The following is a 14,272-nucleotide window of genomic DNA, read 5'->3' on the forward strand; positions in this document are numbered from 1 at the left end:
AATCACAAAGTACAAATGTGTTTTGAGCTGTATCATTATGGGCATCTGAAATAAGGGAGCATTTAGAAATCACAGAGCCGTTATTCTGTTCATTCTGAGATAGTTCTCATTTGAATCTGTTGCACACCAAAACAGTTTAAAATACATGTGTAAAATGCAAATGTATACTGTGAAATGCATTTTAAAATGCATTTGATGAGGAGGAGCATGAAATAAAAATGTTTCAATGGCTGGCTGCACACTTAATTAAATCCAGACTGGAGAATTTCTTATATAAATTAAAGTACACTGTGCAAGTTTTTATTTCATTTTACTTTTTGGAAATGTGTTGACTTTGCAAGTTTGTATTATTTTTATAATTTGTGCCTGTTTTCTTTTTATACATTTTTGTAATTATTTGAATGATTCGCATTTTTATACTATTTGTTGTTCTAGTATATCTGCAGTGGCTTTGCATAAATGCCACATATAATTTGGGGTTCACCTGCAAATTGAATCCAGCTGATTATCTCTAATTAGTAATCAAGAAAAATGGTGAATGGTGGTTGAAAGAAAGCAATTTACTGAAATGTTTGCTCATGCTGGTCTAGGTTTAAATTCACTTGCACTGTGCATTGTATTTTTTGTTTTTTGCATGTAGTTTATATAATAAAATATACTTTTGTTAGACCTTTTCCAGTCTGGATTTAATTTGTCCAACAATCTTCTTGTTTGCACTTGTAGTATCTTTGAAATTAACAAATTCTGAGCATACTCAGCTAAAGATACTGGAAATCAACATTGATCAGTCATAAATAGACAGTTTAATTGCTTTGTATATTATCACAAAGGGTCCTGCAAGTGTTTAGTCCCAGCCAAAGTCCTGACCAGTCATCTGGTAGAACTTCATGTTGAAAGGCCTGTAGAAATCCCTGAGTCTGTGCAGCACATCTGCTGCTATGTGTGGATGCGGTCGCCCTTTCGATTTCCCCAGGCATCGCGGTCTGCTGCTCCCTTCTGGCTTTTTGAGGCAGGGGAAGCCTTTAGTCTGGTTAAAGTAGAAGTGCTTATTGGTCACCACCCGTTTGAGACCCAGAAAATCCTGCACCCGGCCCATTTCTCTCGCGGGGTCCGTCACCAGCTTCTCGCCGCTCACGAAAAGAAACTGCGCAAGTGGGAAATACCTGAGCCAGTTCTCCAGGTGTTTGGCGTAGATGCCTATCCTCACGGCGCTCCAGGACGTGTCGATCAGACCTGTGGTGGAGTTCTTGAAGACCAGATTCTGGAAAGATGGCAGGCCGGGGTTTTTAGTCAGGGTCTGAGCGTAGTCCGACACGGCCCGGGTCACAGGGTCACGGACCACCACGATGAGTTTAGTGCCGCGGCTCATGGAGAAGACGCGGGATGGCGCTTCACGGGTAATGAAGTAGCTGGGTGTTTTCTCCATGGTCATCTGGCCATCTAAAGTACGAGGCATTAGATTCCTACAGAACAAAAAAGTTAAAATTTATTCTGTGATCAATATTTCTAAATGGTTTGAAACACCTCAAATCCTGCCACATATTTTTGGATTCTGCTTCAAAGTTTAAAAACACATTATTTTTCTCATTCTGAACACAGGTGCAGTACCGCTGCCTGAAACTCTCATTTTTAGGGTATCTTTAAACAGCATTGATGTACAAAAACAGAAACATTTTTATTTTCTTATTTTCTTCTTCATCTTCTTCTTCTTCTTATTTGTTTTTGTGTACAGATTTTCAAAAGGATCCATGTTGACCGATCAGCAAAAATGGCTAAAAATGCTGAATCATGCATGCCAGGCCAGTAGTTGGCGTTGTCACTTTGCAAAGAAACACTATAAGCCAACACACATATGCCTATACTGAACATACCATCCCCGTTTTCACTATTTTCAAAATCACTTTCAAAACTTTGAGACATGTCGTGTACATGAACAGCCAAAATACATACATTTTTTCCCATTTTAGTTGAAAAATGTGTTTTATAAACACTCCCTTAATTCATGTCTCTTTAAATAACACCTTTCCAAAAAAAAAAAAAAAAAAATAGATAGAATGCCAAGTCTGCTCTGATTGGTCAACCATTTAAAACAAATAATCCGCATCCTCTTGAAATAGCGAAAACACTTAATCGATTGTTATTTGTTCTTGTTATATATTTTTTAAAGGGATAATTTACCAAAAAATTCAAGTTCTATCATCATTTACTCACTCATGTTATCTCAAACCTGCATGGCTTACTTTCTTTCTGTGTAACCCAAAACAAGATATTTTGAAAAAGTTATACACGTTTGGAGCGACATATAAAAAATCTTTTCCTTTTTGGTGAACTGTGCCTTTAAGGATTAGAATTTGGCCAACATCAGGAACAGTTTGGACTGCACCTAAAATGTAATTTACTGTATGTAGGCAGGTTTGGGACAGGTTTTCTGTGGCTGCACCTGTGGCATCCAAACTAAATATTAAACTTTAATTATAAGCAATAATGCAAAATGAAAAACTTTATTAAGAGTGACTCTCGAGACATGATAATTGCCACCATTTCAGCTCTCACCAGTGGACAAAGCTTTCACACATGTTTTGCAATTCATTTAATTATGATGAAAGATGTTCTTTTTATTATCAAAAATAAAGCATTTCTCTGATGAGGTCAATGCTGAATTACTCACTCCATCCTGAGTAATGCAAAGTGTAAAGTGTTGTTAAATAAACATAAGAGCTGACTTTTTTAAAAACCAGCCTTGTGAAATAAACGTCAGCGAGAAGGGAGTTGTTGCACATTTGCGATAATGACACATAAACGTATAAATATTAAGGATCATATTGGTTAAGGTTCAGTTAATATAAAATTCAATTATTGTTCAGTGGCTCCTGCATCAAGTGGAAAAGTCTCTATACTAACTCTGATAATTTCCATAGAGAACATATGCAGTAGATTAACTCTTCACTGGTCTGGGATAGGGTTTGGAAAGGGCTCGATCTCTCTTTGTTTCCTTCTCTGACTCTGGCCATCATCTCTTTGCCATGAGGCTAATAATTAACTCTAATATGAATCATATTCCTCTTTAAGAGCCTCACCACAGAGACAAGAATCAGAGGAATCAGGCTGACGGGTTTGTAAAGGAGAATAAAGAGTAACATTGAGAAATTGGATTTGCCATTTGATATGCAATGCTCTTAAATAAACAGTGCTCCATAAATCATGACATTTTATCACTATTTATCCTCCCTGGTATCATTCCAAATTGTATGTTATTATTTAAGGAGAATTTTTAATGACTCTTAATGCAGCACATGTTCACCACTTTATAGTATGTTAAGCTCCAAGAAAATTGCCCATACAACTTCTGAAGCCATGTTTTAAATTTTGATTGCGTTTACATGATGCATGTTCCCAGTGCCTGCTTTTAGGGATGTGATCTTGAAGCCTTACATGAGCATGTCATGGTTAATGTCAGTGTTGTCATTCTCACCCTGCATCTAAAGTGCAAGCGCTGTTTGGCTATGTACACACTGATAAGTGCATGTTTAATTCAGAGTAATCAAGTTAATGGAAGCCATAATGGCAATGGCCGTGTCTGCTGACATCATGTTTATGTTGTGGAGAGCAGGCTGGTAATCAGTGAAAAGTTTGGGCTTTTCTCAATTCACGCCAAAGGCCCACACACTGTGGTCCACCCGTTTGATCTCCCAATCCAAAGAAGCATCGCAAGATAAAGCCCTCATTTAGTCCAGGTTCGCAAACGCAGTTTACTAGCGACCTCGGATAACCTTTAAACTCTCGCCAGCTGAGCACTTGTGTGTTTTGTTCTTTATCTGGTGGCTCATGACAGCTGCTGTTACCTGTGCAGTTGTTAGGCTAGCATCCATGCTGTTTGTTTTGATCACACCTAGTGTAGCGTTAGTGGTTAGCATCTGGACTGGGAATGCTAGCCTGGAGTATGTATAAGGTTATTAGTTCAGAACCTGGCAACTATTTATTCCTGTTTACTGGTACATACGGCACAGCTGCGGGTGGCCTGCTGAAGAAAAAAAAAATCACCTAAAAACATATCAACAGACTTCATCCATTTGCCATTCAGTTGGTTATTACATCAATAATTATGTTTTAAAATGCATTAAAATGTTAAGAAAAACACATTGTTGTGCATTGTTTTTAGAAGTGCCCTAACATTTCTAAACATCCTTACAACAAAATAGATTCACCTGTTAGGTAAAACTGCATAAGCGATTTAGAAAATATTTATATTGTCTGGTGCATTTTATATTTTGCTACTGGTGAAATACATGACTGTATCCATATAGGATATCTAAGATAGATAGATAGATAGACAGACAGTTATTTATTTGTATTTTAATTAATCAATTTAAATTAATAAATGTATTTATACTTTTACATATATTTACTTATTTTAAATATATTAAATTATTTTAGTCATGTATGTATGTAAGTATGGATTTATTTATGTTGCTATGAGCACTCTGGATACTTTGTGTGTTTATTGTATTTTGAATGTATTAACTTTATTAAAAACAGCAAGCAGGGAGTTCATTAATTAATTAATGTATAATTTACATTTTATATTTATTTTAGATGTATTTGTTAATTTATTGTCATTGTTATGAGCAATCTGGATCAATCTGGATTCTTTACAAATTATTAACAAAATAACATGGTTTCTTTCTGGGCATCAAACAATTATACAGACTGGCTATTTTTATTTGGTTTAGGTTTCTGTGGTGCGCTGTTACTGAGTTACTTTTCAAAATATTCAAATACATTTCTGAACCAAAAACGTGCTGAACTATAAAAAAGAGACAGAAGACACTGTGCGGTAAGTCATGCCTTATTACACAACACACATACACAAGCTCGTCCTCATAGATGTTTGCATAATACACATTAGAACAGAGTGGGATCTTCTATCCCTCTTTTGAATGAACCACAGGATACAACCTTTCTCCCATTAGGAAAACATCCAGACAGAACTGGCCCTGTGTCTGGCAGCAGTGACCCGGGATGTTCCCATCCTGATCTCTGCCACATCTGGCAGCAATGAGTCTCTGGGAGGAAGTTTCTTCCCTTAAAGAGCTCACCATGGGCCTGAATGGGTACAGATATTTTAGTAGAAGATAGAGGTCTCTGAAATGTAAAAAAAAAAAAAAAAAGACATCTCTTTTGAGTCTGTAATGAGTATATATATATATATATATATAGTATAGATATTTCAGTAGTGATATTTTCAATATGAGTCTTTTTCATAGGTTGGAATGGTTATGATTAGGTAAAAATCAATATGTATATACAAAATATATATATTTTTATATATATAAGACATGTTTGATTGAATTCTCAAATGGGTGAGTTTTCAAAAAAATGATCTTGAAATGAGCAAAACTGCAAATCTAAATCTAATCAAAATCATATAATAAAGCAAAAAATGTATTGAAAATATATAGTGTTCCTGTAGCTGAAGTGGTAGAGCATTGTACTGTCAAGTGTAAGGTTGGGGGTTCGATTCCCCGGGAACACATGATAGGTAAAAATTTATATCCTTGGTTTAAATTTTATTTCACTTTTAATTTATATATATATATAAATATATCATCTCAATTTTTCCTCCTACACATCAGTTGGATGAAATGGAAGCTTCTTCTCAGGTTTTTCTCCTGAGAAAAGGTTCTAGTAATTTAATTTGCCCTCTCTAAGACACAGAAGATACACATTTTACACAGTCATTTTACTCAGCTTTTCTCCAAATGAATGCTGAGCAAATATCTGAAACAACCATGAGTCAAGATTGACATCTTAGTTAAGCTCTGAAAGAGCAGCGTCAGAGAAATAAAATATCTTAATTTTAGAAACATTCCGTGGACAGGGAAACATCAGATCTACATGTGTGGCACAGCAAGAAAGCCACAGGTCAAAAGAAAAACCAAGATTTAAATGCTCACATCCTTGAAAGGGAGAATGAGGTCCCGCATTAACAGGAAACAGACTAGGGATTACAGACATGTGTGTGTGTGTGTGTGTGTGTGTGTGAGAGAGAGAGAGAGAGAGAGGGGAACTAATGGTCCTTCTGCTCTTTCTATCATGTGGGAAAATCAGCATTGCTGCTGCGAGCTTGTGTTTGTGTGGGTTTATCTGTGAAGCAGCAGCAGGAAGACCACACCCACAGATGAAGACACAAAAACACAAACTCCAACTTCAGTCAGATTTCAGCACACTGCCAACTCCCTCCGAATTCCATCACAAATTGCTATTAATTTAACCTTATCAGCTGGTTAACATCTAAATGTCTAAAACATCTAAAATACCATGTCTCACACAATATATTTTAAGTATTAATCAAATAATTTTAATTTGCATACGTACACCAAACATTAAAAGTATTTATTTTATTTACATTTATATATACATACACAATTTTATTGTATTGAACAGTATTATTTGAGTATTACTGATAAACATTTTATTTAGATTTATTTATATTTTATTTACAATTATTGGCATGACATCTTTTTTTGCATATTGCACTCTATACATTTACATTTTATTTATTTTTTTCATTATAATTTTATGTAATGTTTTTTAAACATATCTAAGTAGTTTTTATAGTTTAGAGTTTTTAAGTTATTATTGTATTTAATTAAATTAATACATTATTTTTTATTTTATATTATATTTTATATTTTAACTATAACCACATACTTCATTATTATTTAAATTTTACATTATCTTTTTTTTCATCTGGTCATTTGCACAAAAACAAAAGAATATATATTTTTAAATACTGCAGATCTACCTACATCCTCCTGATTAGTCTCTTGAAGCTCTGTCAGGAAGTGCTTCCTTTTCTTCCTGCTTTTTAATCTTCTTCTGAAGCTCCTAATTATCTAATCAGACTGGCTGGCATAAATTATTGGTACAAATTTGGAGAGAGTACCCTGGAAAAAAAAAGAAGACCTGCACAGTGTATGCTATATGCTATGATGGTGTGTGCAGTGACTTTTGTGACAAATGTGTAACTGCTGACTGAAGTGAGGCTTAGAGAATTAGATTTATAAAACAGAAGTAAATTTATATGTAAGCAGCAGATGGCATCTATAGCTCCAAAAGAAGTAACAATGCACACATGAAGGAATATAAAAGTAAAAACAGATCGTTCAGTGGAAATCTGTTCAAATATGCACCACACATAATTTTAAGTGACTCAATATGGAGTGTATAGCAGCATAATGAACCTTTAAGACCAGCCTAGTGGAAACCACATCCCTGGCTTTGTTAACAGCCTACCGTATGTGCAGCTTTAAGTCATCCGCAGAAGAACGACTGCAGCTGCAGAATTGGGATGTTCTAGTATAATTATTGTCTTTAAACACTCTGTTTTATTGCCTGATTAATCATACTTTTCTTTTTGGGAGGGCAGTATTCAAAAGAAATAGAGTGAGATTTACTCTAAAGCAGGCCTAAAAAAGACTAGGCATTTCTGCTGAGAAGTCATGCATTAAGTTGTTAAGAAACTATCAATGCCATTGTGGGTTGGTGAACAACTTGGGATAAGCCGAAGCTTTCTTTCTCTTGGCATCGGCTGGAACCTACCCACTGAATACCTCAGAGGAAATGATTATCCAGCTAACCACATCATAAAAAAAAATCACAAGCAAAGCAAAGCTACACTCTTTAAAAAAATGTCTTTATTGGCATCCATGGTTCCACTGAATAATCTTTAACATCCATGGAAGCTTTGCATTACACTAAAGGTTCTTTATGGGGGAAAAAGGTTCTTCAGGATATCGAAATGTTCAAATAAGATTATTTTATGGAATCACTGTGAAAACCTCCTTTTCGGTTGCTTCCTGACACTTATTCTTCATTATGAGGCTGAGGATATAGATAACACATCTGTCTCTGTATTGCACCACTGGTGTGTGCCGTGATGGTTTCCTGATCAATCAATGGCTAGTTTAATGTTAGACACCCGGGTTATATGGGAAATCAAGCCTGTCAAATCAGCACTTTGACATCATGAAATATATAAATATCTCTCCTCCTCATTTCTAAGAGCCTTCTGTGTTACACAACACTCAAGACAGCAAGGAACTAAACCTATTACAAGAGCAAGCATTATCTTAAAACACAGCTCTTAAAACATAAACCTTTATTGCAAAGCACCTTGGAGCGTCATAAAGAATGTCAAGAGCTGAAAAAGGCAGCAGCACTTTGTCAACTAGACTGAATATGTGCATGTTAATTAACCATCTCTATGCCTAAGTGCAATAAAGTTGGTTAAGGAGAAATCGATAAGCAGCACACCGCACACATCATTGATTGGGAGGTGACTTTTATTCTGGACAGTGATTTATGGAGTAATGAAAAGGTGCAGCCAGAGTCAGGTAACTGCATTGATGGGGGAGGAACAATTACAGTTTTATGGATTAATGAACACAATTGAAGAATATGTAAGGCATGGACATATTAATCAGAACAGCCTATTATCAATTCATGAGAAGATCAGAAGAATTTTTAAATCTTCAGTTAAGAATTTTAGATTAAATATAGAACTTAATAACAATTCTTTATTAAATTATGCAGCCCATCCTGACATTATTTAATAATTATCATAATTAAATATTTTTGTAGTATTTATATATATATATATATATATATATATATATATACACACACACACACACACACACACACACACACACACACACACACACACACACACACATATATATATATATATATATATATAAGAAACGATGCAATGACATTTCACTAAACACACATATACTATAAACAGTATTTGCAGGATATAATATCAGTTATTTGTACAATGTAAAATTTTTGGCAAGGGCTACAGTCATGAGTTCCATAAACCTTTTAATGACTAAATTATATGAGCACCTGGTCACTTACAGAGCTTATATGTCTCTCTTTCTCAACTCATTCACTCACTCTTGCTCTCTCTTTCTCATTCACGTATACACACAGTGACCATGTGACAAAGCTCTTCCATGTACAGCTTCCAGCTGGCATTCACAATAGCTCAGCTGTCATTACACATCTGCACACACACAGAAGACCTGTGGTGTTGACAAGGCTGATATCGAATTATACTTTACAAAAGAACCATACATGCACATTTAGTTTACATAAGGCTGTCACCACATGCTGGAACAAATGTGTGTGTGTGTGTGTGTGTGTGTGCACACGAGAAAGAGAGACAAATCATCATACTAAACCTCAAAGTAACTTCACAAGCTATAGCTTTCTTGACAAGAAAGGAAACAGTGACCATGATTATTAAAGTTTTACCCAAAAACTTCCTTTTATGTTGTGACAAAAAAGTAAACGATTTTAATTCTGGAATAAAGCGTTCCTTGAAAGACATTTTTAAAGTGACAGTCCACCCAAAAAATTAAAACTGTCATTACTTACCCTCATGTCATTCCAAACCTGTATGACTTTCTTTCTTGTCTAGAAAATAAAAGAAGATATTTTGAACAATGTTGGAAACCGAAACCATACAATGGAAGTCAATGGGACCCAAAAAAGTTTGATAACCAACACGCTGTTGTAGAAAGGTTCATATAGGGTTGGAACAACAAGAGGGGGAGTAAACGATTACAAAATGTTCATTTTAGCTGAACTATCCCTTTAATTAATTTCCCAGCAATACTTAGACATTTCCATTTGTCCCATTTGATGGTCAATCCACAGTCATTTTATTGGCAGAGGGCTGAATTTCCTGCCAATGAGACACGGCTCTAAAACTGGGTGGGGTTAGGGTTATTGACAGTTGATATAAATGAACCAAGTGGCATTTAAAGAGAATGAAAGAATTATGATTATGCAGATAAATGCAAGCTCCTTGATACAGTCTAAACATGCAATTTTGACAGTGGCCCAAAACAACTGATGAATGAAGAAATCTCAGTGTGTAACTCTTTTGAGGAGTTAATTAAACCAATTTTCTTTGCTGGAAGACTTTATGACGAGAGCTGCATTAACTTTATGGGCCTCGGATGCATGCATTTCAGGAGCTCTACATAAATTACAATGTCTGTTAGAAAACTGGTCCTCTTTGAGATAAAACATTCGCTTGCTTACTTAATCACTACTCTTAAGATTTTAAGTGGGTAACATGGATAAAGAAAATTGCAGTCTCTAAGAATCAAAATCATAGGGAGTGATTATAAAGACAGAAATAAAATAATATAATATATATATATATATATATATATATATATATATATATATATATATATATATATATATATATATATATATATATATATATAATAGAAATATTATATTATAACAAATAACTATTATTTGTGATCTGTTTGTAATAAATGTATACATATTAAATAATAAACAAGAAAAATGTTTTGCGGCAGGCCTACATCTATAGCATCGAATATTGAATTATAATTAGCTGGTTAAGTGTGGATGTATTGACTAGAATTAATGAAACTTATCATGAGGATGTATGCCAGTAGACTGGGAAGATTTTATAAGGAGCGCTTCATTTATAAAATTGTACGACCTTACCTTCACGCTGTGGAAACACAAACCAGAAGACAGAGGACAACAAGTGTAGTGCTGAAAAGGGGGCAGGGCCACATACTGTAAGGTCTATTCTACTATATATATATATATATACATATATATATATATATATACGTATATATACGTATATATATATATATATATATATATATATATATATATTGCATTTACATGTACAGTGACTCTAAACAGGTACTTGCACATAAAAAGGCATGAAAGGGTCAATCTATTAGATACAACACCTGCAAACACATTTGCTAGTGCAATATTTCTTTAAAATAAAGCCACTGGTATAAATTGCAAATACATGTGTTATGTGCTGCCCTTGTCTAGGGTCAGGGATGGCAAAAACAAGGAAATTTATGAACGAGCTAGAAAAGACAACTTTTCTACCGACCACCGGAAGATCTTCTCCCATCCCAGCCCTCCACAGAAAAATCACCAGACACAGACTTTCATCACAGTCTAGAAAATGGATTTATTTAACAAATAATAATTTAAAAAAGTACTAAGCACTGAGCAAAAAAACTTCAGGAGGGGACCAGACCAAAATAACAAACATAACAGATCTTACTTACAAAAGGGGTAGGCTACTTTCTCATCTATCTCTCAAAAAAAAATTCAAAATAAACTATATTTTAGTTGTGCCTTAAGTGTCCATCCAACAAGCAGCAAGGTAACCTACCATTGATGGCTGTATGGCAATGAAGTTACTTGCTGAATTTCAATACACGTCTGGCTGTTTTGATCATTCCTAACCCTATAGAAAAATGATAATTATACATATTATTCACAACTACTAACGGGAGACCCACCTGTACCAGTGGAGACCCTTCCCATAGAATCTGTCAAAGAAGTGCGGCTCCGCGCCCACGGCTCTCACGTCAGGATGAACGCGCAGGAACTCCAGAAGCGCGCGCGTTCCTCCCTTTTTCACGCCGATAATAATCGCCTTAGGAAACTCTTTGGTCCCAAAGTTGTTTGACACGGAGAGATTGTTGTACGTGTCATAACCTACACCTCGCTGCCGCTTCTCATCTTCCACATCTGTCGCATCCTGCTCGGGGAGTTCGCGAGCGATGGAGCCGTTCCAGTGCGCGAGTTTCTCCCCTTCTTTTAGGAAAAGTTTACTTCTAAAAGTCTGATGGACATACAATGGACTCGGCATGGAATCGCAGTATCCAGTGAGACAATAGAATAAATAGGTGAATATAAGGATCATGGTAAAGAGCACAGACACCTTGGAGTGCGTTTTCAGGTGTCCGAAGTCGCATCTCGTTGTCCAACATCCCATGAGTGTCTATGCTTCGAAAGGAATACAACGTTAAACGGAGGAACCATGCCGTATTAAATGTAAAATAACGGTTTTTGTTGCAAAAAATAAATAAAAAAATAATCATAATAATAAATATAATACATTTATTTATTTTTTTGTCAGATTTACATGTTTGCACCACAAAGTCACTAAATCAAAAGCATTCCATATTTGCGCGATGATGTCCTATCAAAAGAATTAACATAGGAATTATAACTAATTGGTCTTTTTTGGCTTGAGGTCCCGTGGTCGTGCAGCTTCGGGGGACCAGGGTTGCCCCTCAATCTCCCACTCGTTTTGGGTGCGTAACCACGCCCTGCTTTCCGAGTCCCACCCCTTTTGCTCAAATTACTTTTATGACTTTCCAACCTAAGCTGTTACAGATGCATTAACTGCTGTTAAATCGACGATAACTAGAGAGCTTTTTTACGGTCGGTATGGGTCATAACATAAATAACTGCCATTTGACAAAAACCTTAAAAATAATAATAATAATAATGAAAATAAATTACGCAAATTAAACAATTGACTTAAAATAACACATCTGACATACTTTATCATTGTAAATTACTAAAATTATATGTACGCATATTAACAATTTATATTTTACCCAGTATTACAGAATATAAGAAACATTCTGACATAATATTATTTTGGTGCAAAAGATGCACAATTTCCCTCATCATTATGGATCACAGTTGTGGATAGTCAGAAAAAGATGATTTTGCATCTTTCTTCACAATATACACTCTTGTTAACGCTACAGGGCAGGTGACATTATGGTTCAGACTCCATGGAGCCTGCAGCAAGGCTAAAAACAACACTACCTGACTATGACTAAAAACTCTCTCCACAGGACCCCTGTAACACACTTACGATTATGCCATAAAATGAGATTGTTAAGACTTTACAGCAAAAACTGGACTTTTTACTGGACAATACTGGATAAATAAAATGTTCCAAAACATTGTAAGGTACTTTGGGGAACCCAAAATGGTCCTTCTATGGCAAAAAAAAAAAAAAAAAAAAAAAAAAAAAACCTTGCAACCTTTATTTTTAAGAAAAGGTTGTAGTTCTATTACTTTTCTAGGCAACCTGACATTAAACATGATGTTGACCACTTATAGCACCACTCAAGATACCATAAAAATGTTGTCAGCTTGGGTTACTATAAACATGCCACATAAGAGGGCCAATATACTGTTCATCATCTGCTACCTGTATGAGATAATCATTGTCTGCACTGAAAATAAAAAAAAGTACTGAAGGATAATTGAGAAGTGTTCCTGTCTACCATCTACATATTCTAGGAAGACCACCAGTGATCTGCCACCCACAAACACATATTAAACACATGACTGATGACCTGGCTACATGTTCACTCCAGGCCAAGATTAAATCACCATTTTGTGGCACACAATTTTACATAAAATGAACTTAAGCATACTCTTGCTGACAGAAAATGTATCAGACCTGTCACTAGAAAGAAAACAATTCTGCCAAGACATTATTCATTACGTTTATAGACATTTCCTTTAATTCCAAAACACAACACAAATGCAAAGTAATTCAAAATATGCTCGAATACCTGTGAAAAATCAATACAGATCAATACAAATTCCTATATAATAACATATTGTGCACTTTATGTGCTTTTCTTGGAATGTAGAAAGACAAGATTTCAAAACCTACCCTAAGTAGGCCTACTCCAAATAGCTTTTGTTATGCAAAAATGTATGTCGCTTCAGGCTGGACATGGTATACATACATATACTTGACCCTGGACGACAAGTCTTAAGTCGAATGGGTATATTTGTACAAATAGCCAAAAGTACATTGTATGGGTCAAAATTATTGATTTTTCTTTTATGCCAAAGATCATTACTATATATTATGTAAAATCTATCTTTTATGAAGATATTTTGTAAGTCACATACCTTAAATATATGAAAACTTCATTTTTGATTAGTAATATGAATTGCTAAGGACTTTATTTAGATAACTTTAAAGGTGAATTTCTCAATATTTAAATTTTTTCTACTCCCAGATTCCAGATTTTCAAATAGTTGTATCTCGGGCAAATATTGTCCTATCTTAAAAAAAACATATTTATTCAGCTTTCAGATAATGCATAAATCTCAATAATACTAATAAAAAAAACACACTTAAGACTGCTTTTGTGGTCCAGGGTCAGATATATTTGATATATCTCAAATAAACACTACTGGTCTGGGTATCACAGTATCATCACATTTGTCAGAATATGATCAACAGCTATAAAACCTGTTTTTTTTTTCTCTGAACTTGCGTGAACTCATGGTGTGTGCAGTATATTGTTAGGCATGTTCAAAGCTATGCACTCCTGCAGGATAAACT

The 14,272-nt window shown here is 35.0% G+C and overlaps 1 protein-coding gene across 1 annotated transcript; it reads right to left on the reverse strand.

Annotated features, from left to right (window-relative positions):
* Positions 1-640: 640 nt before the first annotated feature.
* LOC113101081 (heparan sulfate glucosamine 3-O-sulfotransferase 6-like) lies at positions 641-12,061 on the reverse strand. The gene is made up of 2 exons (XM_026265543.1): positions 11,397-12,061; positions 641-1,463 (listed from the first exon to the last, which is right to left on the reverse strand). Exons 1-2 carry the CDS (start codon positions 11,873-11,875, stop codon positions 845-847), a joined length of 1,098 nt encoding a protein of 365 aa, XP_026121328.1. The 5' UTR covers positions 11,876-12,061; the 3' UTR covers positions 641-844.
* Between the last annotated feature and the right edge of the window lie 2,211 nt (positions 12,062-14,272).

The sequence above is a fragment of the Carassius auratus genome, unplaced genomic scaffold (genome assembly GCF_003368295.1).
Source record: "Carassius auratus strain Wakin unplaced genomic scaffold, ASM336829v1 scaf_tig00217487, whole genome shotgun sequence".
NCBI classification, from domain to species: Eukaryota; Metazoa; Chordata; class Actinopteri; order Cypriniformes; family Cyprinidae; genus Carassius; species Carassius auratus.

Excerpts from the sequence above, each read along its gene's own strand:
- LOC113101081 (XM_026265543.1), bottom strand. The coding sequence starts at position 11,875 with ATGGGATGTTGGACAACGAGATGCGACTTCGGACACCTGAAAACGCAC. Across the intron at positions 1,464-11,396 it reads AAGGGTCTCCACTGGTACAG|GAATCTAATGCCTCGTACTT; the intron begins GTGGGTCTCCCG and ends TTTGTTCTGTAG.